The sequence below is a fragment of the Seriola lalandi genome, unplaced genomic scaffold (assembly GCF_002814215.2).
Source record: "Seriola lalandi dorsalis isolate HSWRI2012SDOR001 ecotype SW California unplaced genomic scaffold, Sedor1 jcf7180002054480, whole genome shotgun sequence".
Taxonomy (NCBI): domain Eukaryota; kingdom Metazoa; phylum Chordata; class Actinopteri; order Carangiformes; family Carangidae; genus Seriola; species Seriola lalandi.
The window spans coordinates 231,444-245,938 of NW_019525033.1; the positions used below are offsets into that span (position 1 = coordinate 231,444).

Here is a 14,495-nt window from a genome sequence, read left to right on the forward strand (position 1 = left end):
AGATGAGGCTGCTTACCTTGGCAAACGTTTGAGAAGCATTAGAGGATGGGGAGGAGGGGAAAAAAAAAAAAAGATTTGTGAAGAGAGATTAAAACGAGCTGAGGGATGGAGGGAGTGTGTGATGCTGTGACTCTGTGAGATTTCTGTTTTTAATCACGTCTGCCACGAGTTCAGAGAGGAGAGAGGAGAGCGAGAGAGAGAGAGAGAGAGAGAGAGAGAGAGAGAGAGAGAGAGAGAGAGAGGGAGGAGCAGAGGGGAGAGGTTCAGGTGAGGAGTTTACCTTGTTCCACGATGCCAGCGGTGGTTCCTGCCACGGCGCTGACGGAGGCGGGGGCTGTAGTCTGCCGACCCACTGAAACACACAGAGGACGGAGCACTTTTTTGTTTAAAGGATGAAACAAAACTACAAACTAGTTCCGTGTGGTGGATGTTATAGGAAGGTCACACTGGGCTTTAAGTGTGCGAGCGGCGCCAGCATCGACCTCCAACACTGAAGAACCAGAAGCTGCAGTTCCTCTAACGGCCACTAGAGTCTGGCTCCATCAGTGAGTCAGTCCATAGACTCCCGTGTTAAACTGTTCAACTTTACAGCAGAAATCAACATGTTTACAACCTGGTACCAACTGTTTATAAACAAACAACTGTTTCTATAACTCACCTGTACTTTTTATTAAGGACTAAAGTTATGGAGAATTGAGGGCGTGGCCTCTTTGAGTGACAGGTGGGTGAGCGGATGTCACAGCTCCACACCTGCCCCACCTCTTTGACCACTTTCAGATCAGCCGGGAGTTAGGAGGCGGAGTCAGACACTTTTACTTCTGGTTATTTATTCTATCTCTATTTTACTTTTATTTATTTATTATTCACTTCCAAACATCCTTTAGCATTTTATTATTTCATCTTCAATATTCTGTCTTCATTTTTATTAGATTTTTAATATCCTTCCTCTTATTTCTTACTCACTTTAATAAATCTCCTGTTTTAGCATTTTATTGTTTTATCTTTGTCTTTGCTCTCCAGTCTTCAGTGTATCCTCCGTTCCTGTTATTGTCTTATTTCTACTGTTTTTATTTATTACTTTTATTGTTGTGTGTGTGTTTGTGTGTGTGTGTGTGTGTGTGTGTGTGTGTGTGTGTGTGTGAGGAGGTTGTTTTTTTATTTCTTTTATTCTGTAAAGTCCTTTTTGCTGCATCATTTGTATGAAGAGTAAATAAATAAAGTCTGATTGATTGATCGATTGATTGATTGACTGAGGATCACCCTGACTGAACTGACGGCCCTGTGGGAGGACGGGGGCTCGGAGAGGAGGGTCACCCAGCACCAGGACCTGGTCCAGGTCCGGTGCAGCCTCTGGAAGACGGACAGTGAGTGAACATCACTGCCGACCCACCAACTACAGGACGTCCAGGTTCAGGGTCGAAGCGTTGGAGGGAAACCTGAACGCCACCCGCCGACATCGTGCCTGAAGGGTACGGGTCAGATCTAGAACTGGGTTCTGTTTATTTTGAGTTTGCATGTTTTATGACTGACCAGGTGTTAGTCTGTTTCCGTGGCTCGGTCTATCACCAGTAACAGACTCGAACATGTCACGGTGTCTGAGACCGAGGCTGCGGAGGCACCAAACACCACATGAGATATCTCTGCTGTGTTTCCTGCTTTCTCTCACACTGCCGCCCATCAACCGGCTGTGTGTGTGTGTGTGTGTGTGTGTGTGTGTGTGTGTGTGTGTGTGTGAAGAGATGGCAGAAGACAGATGGGATGTCATCCTGTCCTCCCCTCCTCTCTGCGGCTCAGGGTGCTGACATGTTCCCTCTCTCTCTCTCTCTCTCTCTCGTCTTCTCAACAGGCAGAACTCACCAGAGAAGTTCCTGGAGACGAGCATGGTGGTCAAAATGGCGCCCTGCGGAGGGAGAGGAGAAGACACCGCGTTCAACCTTTAACGTTAACCTGATGGCAGTGTGACGCGTCAGTCTAAATTAAACGGCGGCACAGAGCAGAGAGACTGGAGGAAATAGAAATGGAGAAAATAAAATCACTTTATTTCAGCGGGAAACGCTGAGAAACAGACGATATCTTCTCAGATCAGATCAGTCTGTAATAATTATTTCTCCCCTCGTGGTGTAACCGGAGCAACACCCACATTAACAACCAGACCACCACACGGATATCTAGTTTTACAGACAGGAATTAAACGTCCCGTCACTCAGAGCGTGTGCAGTGTCAGATAATTGAAAACAGGCAGCAGATTTCGCTCCTGAACGACATTAAATGGTGAAATTGATGTGAAAATTTATCGGTGGATTCACTCCCGACCCGGGTCGGGGGAGAACTAGTTACACGTAACTGGATTATAGAATTAAATTACCAAATAAATGGAAGTTACTGAGAAAAATAGAATGAAACCAGCATCGTTACATAATCCACACCTGAAAAGAAGAGAGGGTCTGAGCTGAATATAAATCATATGGATGGATTCATGTGAATAAATCAAGCAGATCAGAGGAAGATGCTGATCCTGTATCAGAGGCATAAAGACACTTTATCTCCGCCCCTTCACGCTCTTTCACACCTTGAGTTTCCTCCTGGCGTTGAACTTCTTCAGGCACTCGACCGTCTCCTGTCTGTGCATCATGGAGGCCACTGTGGAGCGTTGCTGCAGGGAAAGAGAGAGAGAGAGAGAGAGAGAGAGAGACGCTGAAAATAAAACCTGAGAGCAGCAGCTCTGACAGTGACGGGTTTATGTGGGCAGCAGCTGTCGGAGAGACGCTCGGCGCCGCGACACGCTGCTTCCCAGGATCTTTAGGGTGATGACATTTCTGGCAAAAAAGGACAGATCCAGGTTGTGTTCATAGTGTCCTGACAAACATCAGCCCTCCACACTCTCACTCTGCTTCATAATAACATATATATGATGCGACATGTGAAGCGGAGAGCGGTCGACCCTTTACTGAAGCTAAAGCAGCATCACCGTCGTTTCTGATGAGGAGAAATGAATTAATGAAGCAGAGAACTAAAGTGTTTTCTGTCGGGGCACCAGTGTTTTCACATGAGACTCTGAGAACTGCAAACTCACTTCTATCATGAGGGTTTTACTGATTGATTATTATTAGTTTGTGTATTTCTATCTTTTATATCTGCCTTGTGAAGCACTTAGTAACGGCTCGTCTTGAAAAGCTCTAAATCATTAAACTCTATCATTAATCTAATCATTAAAAGTAAATGTAGGAGTCATAATTAATAAAAACTATATTAAATCATGGATTATATTTTCACTGATGGATTCCTGTGAGTCACAGTTCGTATTGTAACAGTGCGTCTTGTTTTATGAGCTGATCATATGTTTTGTATTAAATGTGTAAAGCACCTAAAGGTGTAAAAAGGATGCTGTATATGTACCTTTATTATATTTAATCTTTACGTAATATTCATAATATATACATGTTGAGTATGTAACAGTGTTTTGAGCATCATGTTCAGCAGCGCAGACAGACAGTGCTAAGAAGCTATTAATATGTACACGCACTCGCTTTGAGGAAACACGAAGAAATTTAAGACCCTTCAAAGAAACGACGTCTGCAGATAATAACACGTCAGAAACAGAAGAGCCGTTATAATATCCTGCAGCCTGAGATGATGTCACCTGACTAACAATCCAAGACCAATAGACTTCAGCTTACAACAGTAAATCTTAAGCTGCAAGAGGTGGAAGCTCGTCACATGTTAATATATATCTCTATATATATATATAGAGAGATATATATTAACCTTTTTATGCCTTTAAGTGACAGGACAGTGAAGCCAAGAGCTGCTGCCCGGGGACTTGCTACCTGGAAACAGGCTCCTGGATGTTGGATAAAGTTTGAAGCTACAAGAATGAAGTTATTATTCATTATAAATGTCAGTAAAAAGTTTTTTCCAATCAACCTTCAGATAAAGTCAAACGTCTTCACTGCAGGAATCAGAGAGTCTGATATCCTGGTGCTTTAGCTGCTGATGAGCAGGCAGATGATTCGATCCCTGAGATAAGTTTCTCCTCTGTGGGACGAATCGTTCAAGATGAACTGACCCAGAATCAGCAGATATCAGAGGTCGCATGTTTGGAAACAGATGGGGCTGATATCTCTGCAGCTCTGGACAGATGTTCACAACCTTGCTTTTGGGGGATTTCCTGGGTGTATGTACTTACACAGACCCATGGGTGCTTCAGCGCCTCCTGGGCAGTGATCCTCTTGGCCGGGTTGATCGTCAGCATCTGGTTGATCAGATTTTTAGCCTCCGGAGTCACGGTGTCCCACTCTGGGGAGGGAAACTAAAGCACACACACACCCATGTACGTCCAGGTTTATATCAAATCTAATGTCTGATTTAAAGTGAGAAGGATGGGGGGGGGGGGGGGGCTCACGTCATACGCTCCAGCTTTGATCTGCTGGTAGAGTTTGTGCTGGTCCTCGTCCCAGAACGGAGGGTACCCAACCAGAAGGATGTACAGGATCACACCTACACACAAAAACACACAACCTCTGTGTGAGTGACGAGAAGGAGAGCGAGGAGGCGGCGGAGGAGAGGAATAAAACACACAGAGAGCTCACCACATGCCCAGATGTCTACGGGTTTACCGTACGCCTCCTTCCTCAGCACCTCTGGGGACAAGTAGCCGGGAGTCCCTGCAAAGCCTGCACACACACACACACATATACACACACACACACACACACACACACACACACACACACACACACACACACACACACACACACACACACAGTTCAGGGTCCAGTTCCTTGTAAATAAGTGTGTTTTTGTCACGGCGCTCTGCAGCTGAGGAGCTGGACACTCCGTGGTCACGGCTCTGTCCTCAGATCTGTCAGAGCGGCTCGAGTCTCTGACTTTAAATATTTTGACAGATGAACCAGAAATCAGACTTTCACTCTGTGACATCACTCTGATGTCGAGGAGACCAGCTGAGAGGTGAGTCCTCTCATCCAGCTGCTTCATGTCAGTAACAGCTGTCACAGTTAAACTCACATCACAGTCCTGAATGGAGACCACCGGTATCTGGAGCTGATGAGATTATACATATATATTTATATATAATTCAGGAAGGACAATGAAACATGAATCTGAAGGACATAAGTACAAAAGGCAAAGAAAAAAAAAGGGACAATGTTAGAAGATAAATTCCAATAAATATATAAAATAAAAAAGCACAAGAGACAAAAATACAAAGTTGAGTCAGAGGTGATGCAGCTCTCACGCTGGAGGCTGCGAGAGCTACAGCGCTCCACTAACACCTTTAATGAAGCAGGATTTTATGACGTGTGATGATGTAGTTTTACATCGTGGTGTTGATTAAAGGTCTGAGTGTTTCTTCTCTGACAAACAAGAGAGAGAAATATAAAATATAAAATGCAGGTTTTGACAGGAGCGTGACTCGCTGGTGTAACATGTTGTATCGTCTCCGTCAGCGACGGAACAAAATGATCATGACTCACGTCTGAAATACAAGAAATAAAAAGACTAAAAGATGAAAAAGAGCTCAGTTTATGTCTGAGTGTTTCCTGTGTGAGGAAAACTTTTAAAGGATGTGGAGTTACTTCAGACACAGACTCAGAGTCACTGAGTCCATTATGAAAATGTAGTTTAATGTACAGTCAGAGCTTTTAGCTCGCTGCGCTGCTTCTGTAATGGATCTTCATTCTGGCTGCGAGTCAAAGGAAGTGTATAGAAGCACATTTACTGCAATCAGGTTCAATCAGGTCCAGTTTCCCGAAAATCCAGCAGCGATGACTTTTAGTTTTGTTTTCTCTTCCTTGTGTTTCCCTGTGTGTGTGTGTGTGTGTGTGTGTGTGTGTGTGTGTCTCCTGGCTCATCTCCACACCTGTTGCTAATCACCTCATCAAGAAAACAACAAAAAGCTGGAAATCATAATGTGTGGTTTGTTATGGAGAGAGCAACGAGGAGGGAAAGAGTTTTTAGAGACCGCAGAGATTTTTTTTATTCTTTTTCCTGTTTCACTCTTCGCTGAATTTTCAAAGTAAAACGTCCTTGTAATGGTTGAATTCTTCCAAAAGAGAAACATTTTCTGCTGAGGGTAAACGGAGCTGAGCGGTTCGATGCGGTTCCTTGGTCGGCCATATTGAAAAATGTCTTAATTTACCCAGAATTCATTGTACCACAATCTGGCTTAAGATAGTCAAGAACTAAACTGCTTTGCGCAAACAGATGAATTTAGGAGTTTACCCCCCCCCCCCCCATTCAAGCCACATCAACAGCCAGACTCCTCTTCTTCTACATTAAACCACTTTAAACATTAACTAAACCAAGAACCATCACAAAAGCACCTGAGCACACAGACGTCACTCTGTTCGCAGTTTAATACGTCTAATTAGACCTCAGCTGAGACAAAAGAGTTTAACACTAGAATAAAATAAAAAACCAGATGTGGAAACTGAAAAAAGATCAAGACAAGTCCTCAGTCAGATGAGATTAGAGGAAGAGGAGGTAAAAACGTCTTCTTGTTTGCCAGACACGAGGACACGCCGGCAGAAAGGATGAAAAGACAGTATGGATGAACGGTCCTGTGGAAGCTTATTCTCCATCAGAGGCTTTGCAGCCGTCAGTGTGTCGGCTCTGCTGCACATCACAGCTGACAGGCAACACAACCCTCCATGATGAAGAGGAGGAGGAGGAGGAGGATGGAGACAGACTGGCAGATGTTACTGTAGATTTACTTTAAAATAACATAAAGGATTTCTTTAGATTCTCTTGGGGGTGGGTGGGGGGGGGGCTGTTAAACTGTGATTAATTAAAAAGGAACCTTTAATTACAGCTTTTAGAAAAACAAAAAAAAGTTAGAGGATGAATGACACAAGTTTTAAGATGTTTTTTCCTTTGAGGGAAAAATGGTTGGCTGAGATTCTGGAGGTTTAGATCAGAGTCAGATGATATCGTTACTGTGCTGCACTCTCTGTAGATCTGTCCAACGCTTCTGATTCACCTCATCACAATAAGTCTGAAATATATATAAACACACACATCCTCAGTGTTTTGACCTTTCACTCTGTGAAAACTGTAATTATCGAAAAGAGGAGCCACCTAACCTCCATGTTATCCAGACTGATCTGTCTGTACTGGTGTAATATTTAAAGCCCCTCCAGTGTAAAGGTCTGTGTCCATGTGTAGTGTGATTATAGATCAGCTCTAGCTTCTATATTAATACTGTGAAAGTATCAAAGCCTCAGTCCACGGATAAATGCACACAGCCTGTATTCAGAAACTGAGCCTTAAAACCAGCCGTCAGGACTTCTGGAACTTTGTGATGTCACAACAAAGCAGTCACCAAGCCCCGCCCACCTGGACCCACCATCCAAACCTTGCAGGATTTGGTTTCTCTGAGTGTTTTTACCTGAAATCTGATTTATTTTTATTGGATCACTCAGAAAACAGTCAGCCAATCAGAAGAGAGGCTCAGAGCCTCCTCTCTTCTGATTGGCTCACCGACCTATTGTTACTAGAGCTAATATTAGCCAAGTTAGCTAGCTGACCTGACAACCAGTTTCTATGGTAAACCTGCAGACTGTATTTTCACAGGCTTAGGGGTTTAGCGATCACTTGAGAATATATAAAGCTCAGCTACCTAACTAACTAACTAACTAGCTAACTAACTAACTAGCTAACTAACTAGCATGGGTGCACGGTGTGAATGTGTGTGTTGTGTGTGTAACATACCAAACCAGGCCTGCTGGTCTCCTTGAACCTCAATAGCCAGTCCGAAGTCGGCCAGCTTCACGGCTGCGTTCTTACACTTGCTGGCCAGCAGCAGGTTCTCCGGCTGCACAGCAACACAAACACCAAACACACGTCAACACGTCTCCACCTCCTGAACCTGTAATGATTTCAACTTCCTGCCTGTGCCAGAGTAAAGCAACAAGCCTAAAGAGGCTGGTTTTATTTTGTAGTAGTTGGCGGGAACAGTTTGTGTTTATGCAGGAGCATGTTTAAAACTGATGAATGAGAGGCCACAGGTTTAAAGGCTCATTTTTAAGAGGAGTAAAACTGTGGTAAAGTTCTGGGCAGTAATTAACTGAACATTATTAATGGTGGCTTGTGTCACCCCTGAACACCCCTCTGGCTCCGCCCCTGAACACCCCTCTGGCTCCGCCCCTGCATTCAGGAGAAAACCTTACGCTCCCTGACTCATGGTTTTATACTCATGGTTTTGAGTTTACAAGAAAAACAGAAAGTGTGAAAAATCACTGAGATACAACCAGTTAAACCCAGATCAGAAGACTAAGAATAGCAACACACACACACACACTCATACATATTCTAATACACACATGCTCAGAGGCTTACACAAACAGATGGGACATAAAATATGTGTATAAGCCTTTTTCTTGCCATTTGTTTACTTGAGGAAAACCAAACACACAGCTTGTCATTTTGCAACGGTGGAGTGTTTCCTGCTCAGACGCTGATGATGTAACAGCGGTCTGACAAACATCTACAGACCACAGCACATACACCAACAACAGCGCCGCGCTGTAAAGTGATTGATTTGTGCCTTTAGCCGTTAATGGCTCCGGCACAGTGACATGAAAACAGCTGCGTGTGGTGATTCCAGCTGCAGGATTGAGAGTCATCATGTCACCCTCTGCTGGATGAGATAAAAACTCAGAGGGAGGAGACTTGACTAATGAGCAGCAGCTGGGACAGACCTGATAGATTCACTGCCTGTTGAACCCCAGTGAAGGTCTGCTACGTCCTGCCAGACGAGACTCTGGGTTTAAAGGAATATTTGTCAATGTGGGAAATATGCTTTTTTGCTTTGCAGCGAGGAGTCAGGTGAGAAGATCAATATCGATCTCACATCTGAATTCTTAATGCAGAAGCTAGAGTTAGCAGGTAATTAGCTTAGCTTTGCACAGAGACTTTGAATGGAGGCGTTGGTCTGTCGGTCGACCACTTTTTATTTTATTTTAAAATTTATTCCACTTGATACAAATTTTTCCTCGTAATTTGCCCCCAACAGCAATATACAGATTATTAATTAAATTAATTCAATAAAATCATGGGTTTATTAATGTGGCTTTCACTTTATTTTTCCATTTTCTGTACCGTAGGCTATTGATCATCATTATTAATAACTTGTTTAATGATGGAACTAATTATCATGTTCGTTATCGTTTAATCTATTGATTCATTTCTTAACTAATTACTTAATCAGTCATCTATAAAAAGTCCAAAAAACATTGAAACTTTCTTCTAAAGTTTCCAAATCTGAGGTGACGTTTTCAAATGTCTTGAATAGAAATAAGAAATTACAATCAATTATCAGAAGAGTTGTCAATCAATTCTCTCTTGACTAATAGTTGCAACTTTAATCTTATTTATTTTGTCTATTCAAAAAAGTTGCAAACTTTTAAAACTTATATGGAACTAGATTTTTAGGCGACAACTAATTTCATTATTGATTAATCGTTTGGTCTGTAAAATATCAGAAAACAGTGAAAATGTCCTTAAAATTCACTTTACCATCAGCTACGATAAAGAAAAGCAGCAAATCCTTCAGAGAATTGTCTGTTTTTTGTGCTTAAAAAATGACTCCGACATATAATAGATAATAAAGAATTGACGCCAATTAGTTTTCAGTCGATCAACGAATCGCTTCAGGCCAAAAAATAAAAAGTAAATTGCAGAATGAACTGAGGTTTTGTCAGGAACAGGTGTTCCTCCTTGTTACTGTGCTCAGGTTGTTTCAGTCACAGTCACCAGGACACAGACTTTTATTCACTTCTACTCTGCTCAGGATCTTCTGTGAAGCACCTTGTAACTCTGCACTATAAAAATTAAGTTATTATCATTATTATTATTATCATCATCATAAAGTTATTATTATTTGGTTGAGTTTTCTGCAGCTGCACCGTGCTGCCTTCAGGGCCTCCGTACAAAGAGGAGGAAGTGGGAAGATTTATATTTAATTTGGGAATAAAATAATTAACATCAGGTACTATATATTCAATTTGAGCCCTTTTTTCTAATGTTGTTTCTTTAATAAAAACCCATGTTCGCACAATAACTTATAACACTGAACATGACATTTTCCGCAGCACATTGAGGGTCAGATATCGATCCTCTAGATATTAGGCGTCACTCTAGTCCTCGCCTTCAGGGCACCAGATACCGGCCTGTAAGTTTTGGCCTCGTTTCATGAACATGTAATGAGAAAACAACATCTCATTTTTTGTCTTTTTTTTTCTGTAGTAACTTAATAAACCGCCTCCAGGGAAATCATCACACCGCAGCCTCAGACCTTTCCCATCTGGCCTCCTCTGTGCGGGAAACCTTTAATACACTCCTGTATGGTAAAGTAATTGTAGAGTTCCCACCAAAGTGTCTCAGTGCAATAATATGAGATGATCTGAGGCCGGTATGGAGAAGGAACATATATTATACATAATATAAACTTTTGCACCGATAAAATAAGAATCACAGAGTTGCTTTGCATCTTAGAAATTCATCACAAATATGTCCTTACAGAAAAATACTGTTTAGTCTTTATTAACAGTTTATAAACTGTTAATAAATGTTTATAACCACTGTATAAAAAGTAAATTAATACCTGAATAATATATAATGACGACAACTACTTTCACTGCCTTTCCTGGTTGGAAATTGAAAGTACGCTGCACCTGTAACCACACCCACCAGTGATGTCACCGTGTACCGACACACCTTCGAGTACACTTCCACATCAGCGAGGTTATCAGTTGCTCTTTCAATTAAATATTATTGGAAAACATCACTCTATCTAAATGCATGCAGAAACAGTCCAATGTGCACAAAAAGACACGCACACACATACACACAGTTCATGCATGTGTGGATAGATCAGGCCCACGGACGTGCACACACATGCTGGCTGTAAATATACGTCACTGCACTTACCGGCCGTCAGAATCTAGTACAACAGTCAGACAGACAAAATACAAGTGTAAATCCCTCCCAACACACACACAGACACACACAACGACACAGACACACACAGACACACACAACCACACAGACACACACAGACACACACACACCCCTGCAGGTGACTCACCTTGAGGTCTCTGTGTACCACCCCCATCTGATGGCAGTGGAGCACGGCCTCCAGGATCTGCTGGATGCAATGACTGCATGCAAACAGCAGGGGGAGCAGGTTAGTCTGAACACGTCCATGCAGAGGAAGCCACCTCTCAACATGGGCCACACACACACACACACACACACACACACACACACACACACACTAATCTTACATCAGTTGTGAAGACACTCATTGACATAATGCATTCTCTAACTCTTACTCAAACCTTAAACATCACAAATAAAAGCTGAACTCTGAGCTCCACCTTGAGTCTGAGCTCCACCTTGAGTCTGAGCTCCACCTTGAGTCTGAGCTCCACCCTAAACCAGGAGCTGGTTTCACAAAGTAAGAGTTTGACTGTGTGATTTAAGAAATAGTCAGACTTCAGAAAGACTGAGTCTAAATTCATCTGTTGTGCAAAGCAGTTTAGTTCTTAAGCCGGACTGTGGTACAATGAATTATGGGTAAATTAAACTTTTCCAAAAAAAAAAAAAAAATGGCCGCCTGAAGAACGCTCAGCTCTGTTTATCCTCAGCAGAAAACATTTGTCTTTTGGAAGAATTCAGCAGCTACAGAGACATTTTATTTGGGAAATTCAGCGAAGAGTGAAACAATAAAAAGAAAAATCGTATTTTGGTCTAAAACTCTTTCCCTTCTCGTTGCTCTCTCCGTGACAACATTAGCAAACCACAAATTATATGATCTACGTTTTCTTGTTTTTTGTTGTTGGGTGCTACTGGCCAGCGCAGGTGTCATTGATTACCATGTTACCATGGTAACATTGATCTTAGGCTTAATTTTTGCTCAAAGATCAGTCTAATGCAATTACTCATTTTAGGCCAAAAACATTAGACACCTAACTCCCAGGCTAACCCAGCTAGCCTAAAAAACGCCTAAAACCAATGTTACCATGGTAACAATCAATGACACCTCGCTGAGCAACAATAAAAACACAGGAAAACATGGCTCAACATTTGTGGTTTGCCAACATTTTTATGGAGAGAGCAACGAGGAGGGAAAGAGTTTTTTATCGTTTCACTCTTTGCTGAATTTCCAAAGTAAAGCGTCTTTGAAACTGTTGAATTCTTCCAAAAACCAAACGAAGCGGTTTGATGCGGTTCCTCGGGCGGCCATTTTTTATACCGAAAAAAGTCTGAATTTACCCAGAATTCATTGAACCACAGTCTGCCTTAACAAAAAACGTTTTATGCGACAGATGAATTTAGATTCAGTCGATCTGAAATCTATTTGTTATATCCAAGACACAGTCAAAGTCTGTCGTTGTGAAACCGGCTCCTGGTCTGACAAACATTAGACTAAACAATGAGCCAAATTAAGAGTGGACCGACGCTACACACCAGTCTAAACTGGCCCCAGGTCTTAATCCTCAAACAGCCCTTTAAGGTGCGACGACCGGCCAACATGGTTTCAAAATAAAATGTGTCCACACACACACACACACACACACACACACACACACACACACACACACACACACACACACACACACACGTGTATTCGATGTAGCAATGATCTCTCGCTGCACACTCGCTCACACTTACAAGAAAAGGTGTGAAGAGTGAACCTGTCTGTGAACTATCGAGGGAGAAGGTGCACAGTTTTCTATTTTCAAGAAAAGGATGAGTCAGGCCGTGTAGGAGTGAGCTGCAGCTCCACGTGGGAGACTCTGTGTCTAACCTGCACATTTCCCTCTGTAATTTATTCAGCAACGCCTTGACGCCTTTGACGGGAAAAGATTTAGCAAGTTTCCAAGCATCTGAAGTAGATACTGCTCTGCTGTTACTCTACTGAACTCTACTCTCTTTCACTTTCTCTCTCTCACTCGCTCACTCACTCGCTCACTCACTTGCTCACTCACTCACTCGCTCACTCACTCACTCGCTCTCTCGCTCATGTCTGCTAAGGACCCCCAGGAAATCGCCATTCTAGTTCAGACCATCTAAAATAGTCCAACAAGAGTCCCAAAAGCAAAACCTGAAGACAGGCAGACACGCACAGACAGAGACGGACGGACGGACGGACGGACGGACAGCAGGCACAGGCAAGTTGTTTTGTTTTTTTAAATCACAGGCAAAATGTTAAATAAAAGAGAAATAAAAACACAGGCATGTAAACAACAACCCTTGTACAGAAGGTGCAGGACAGTGCAACACAATGAGAGACACACACACACACCTTGAGGTCCCTGTGCACTATTTCATGTTGGTGGGTGTAAGACACACTGTCTAGAATCTGATGTATACAGTGACTGTGGAGACAAAACGACAGGGTGAGGAGCAGATAAAGGAGGGAACACGTCAGAGAAGAAGATCACACGCTCAGTTCACCAAAATAAAAGAAAGAACATATTTCCTGACTTATGTCTAACCTGACATGTAGATAGTGTTGCTTTCATTTTCCAGGTTTGTTCCACCTGAACTCAACGGTGGTGAATGAAATTATATTTGTGGAGCTGACAGCATTAAGAAAAAAAGAAAGATGCCGAGTGTCCGGGGAGCAGAGATTCCTCCCTGTGTCTGCGTGGGCTTTTCAAAGACATGACAGGTTGGAGTTTATTGGCGACTCTAAATTACTCGTAGGTGTGAATGGTTGTTTGTTGCCCTGTGATGGACTGGTGACCTGTCAAGGCTGTCATCTCCCTCACCCAATGTCAGCTGGGATCGGCTCCAGCAACCCCCACGGCCCCTAAAAGGATTAGCAGTATGACTAATAGGAAGGACTGTGCAAAAGTTTTTTTATTTATCAATTAACTTCATCCAAAGTAAAGAGAAGAAAAACATTTTAAAACAGCACCAGCTCTCCTCGGTTCTTCGGGTACTGGTTCCAGCATCTTGGAGAACCCGCCCTGTGATCCCAGACTGACTCCATGATGCTGAGACCAGGACCCAGATCTGAACTTACTTCTCTGGCTGTTATGTTTGGACTTGTTGTCCTGCTGCAGAAAGAATTTCAGACGTTTTCCTGACGGGACTGTGTCACGGAAAAGAATCTCAACATTGGAAGGGCCTAAAACTTTTGCAAAGTTCATCCATCCATCTTCTTTTTTTCCCCCTTATTTGACGTCCCTCTCCCTCAGCAATGGCAACAGTCTTTGGTTTCATGCATTTAGGTTTGTAAATATCTGTTTCTCAGATTTCTGCCTCCGTCCTGAAACAGTGGAGGTGAGTGGGATTTTGTTATTGGGGCTCGCAGCATTGAAAAATGACAAACAAGTCAAGACATTCAAATCAGTCTGAAGTGGGTGTGAATCTGAATTATAGTTTTGAAAAGTTAGAGAAAATTATTAGACGCAGCGCTCCTGGATCAGACGTCAGAGAGGTGCGGGGGGGGGGGGGGGGGGGGG

At 42.8% G+C, this 14,495-nt stretch overlaps 1 protein-coding gene across 2 annotated transcripts in view; it reads right to left on the reverse strand.

Moving 5' to 3' along the window:
• camk2b2 (calcium/calmodulin-dependent protein kinase (CaM kinase) II beta 2) overlaps positions 1-14,495 on the reverse strand; it is a 45,741-nt gene that overhangs the window by 19,628 nt on the left and 11,618 nt on the right. For both annotated transcript variants that reach the window (XM_023412456.2, XM_023412454.2), the window contains exons 6-13: positions 11,105-11,177; positions 7,729-7,831; positions 4,590-4,673; positions 4,403-4,497; positions 4,187-4,309; positions 2,570-2,653; positions 1,858-1,900; positions 281-352 (exon numbers count right to left, since the gene is read on the reverse strand). In XM_023412456.2, coding sequence (XP_023268224.1) covers positions 281-352; positions 1,858-1,900; positions 2,570-2,653; positions 4,187-4,309; positions 4,403-4,497; positions 4,590-4,673; positions 7,729-7,831; positions 11,105-11,177 — 677 coding nt within the window. The remainder of the gene's footprint in view (positions 1-280; positions 353-1,857; positions 1,901-2,569; positions 2,654-4,186; positions 4,310-4,402; positions 4,498-4,589; positions 4,674-7,728; positions 7,832-11,104; positions 11,178-14,495) is intronic.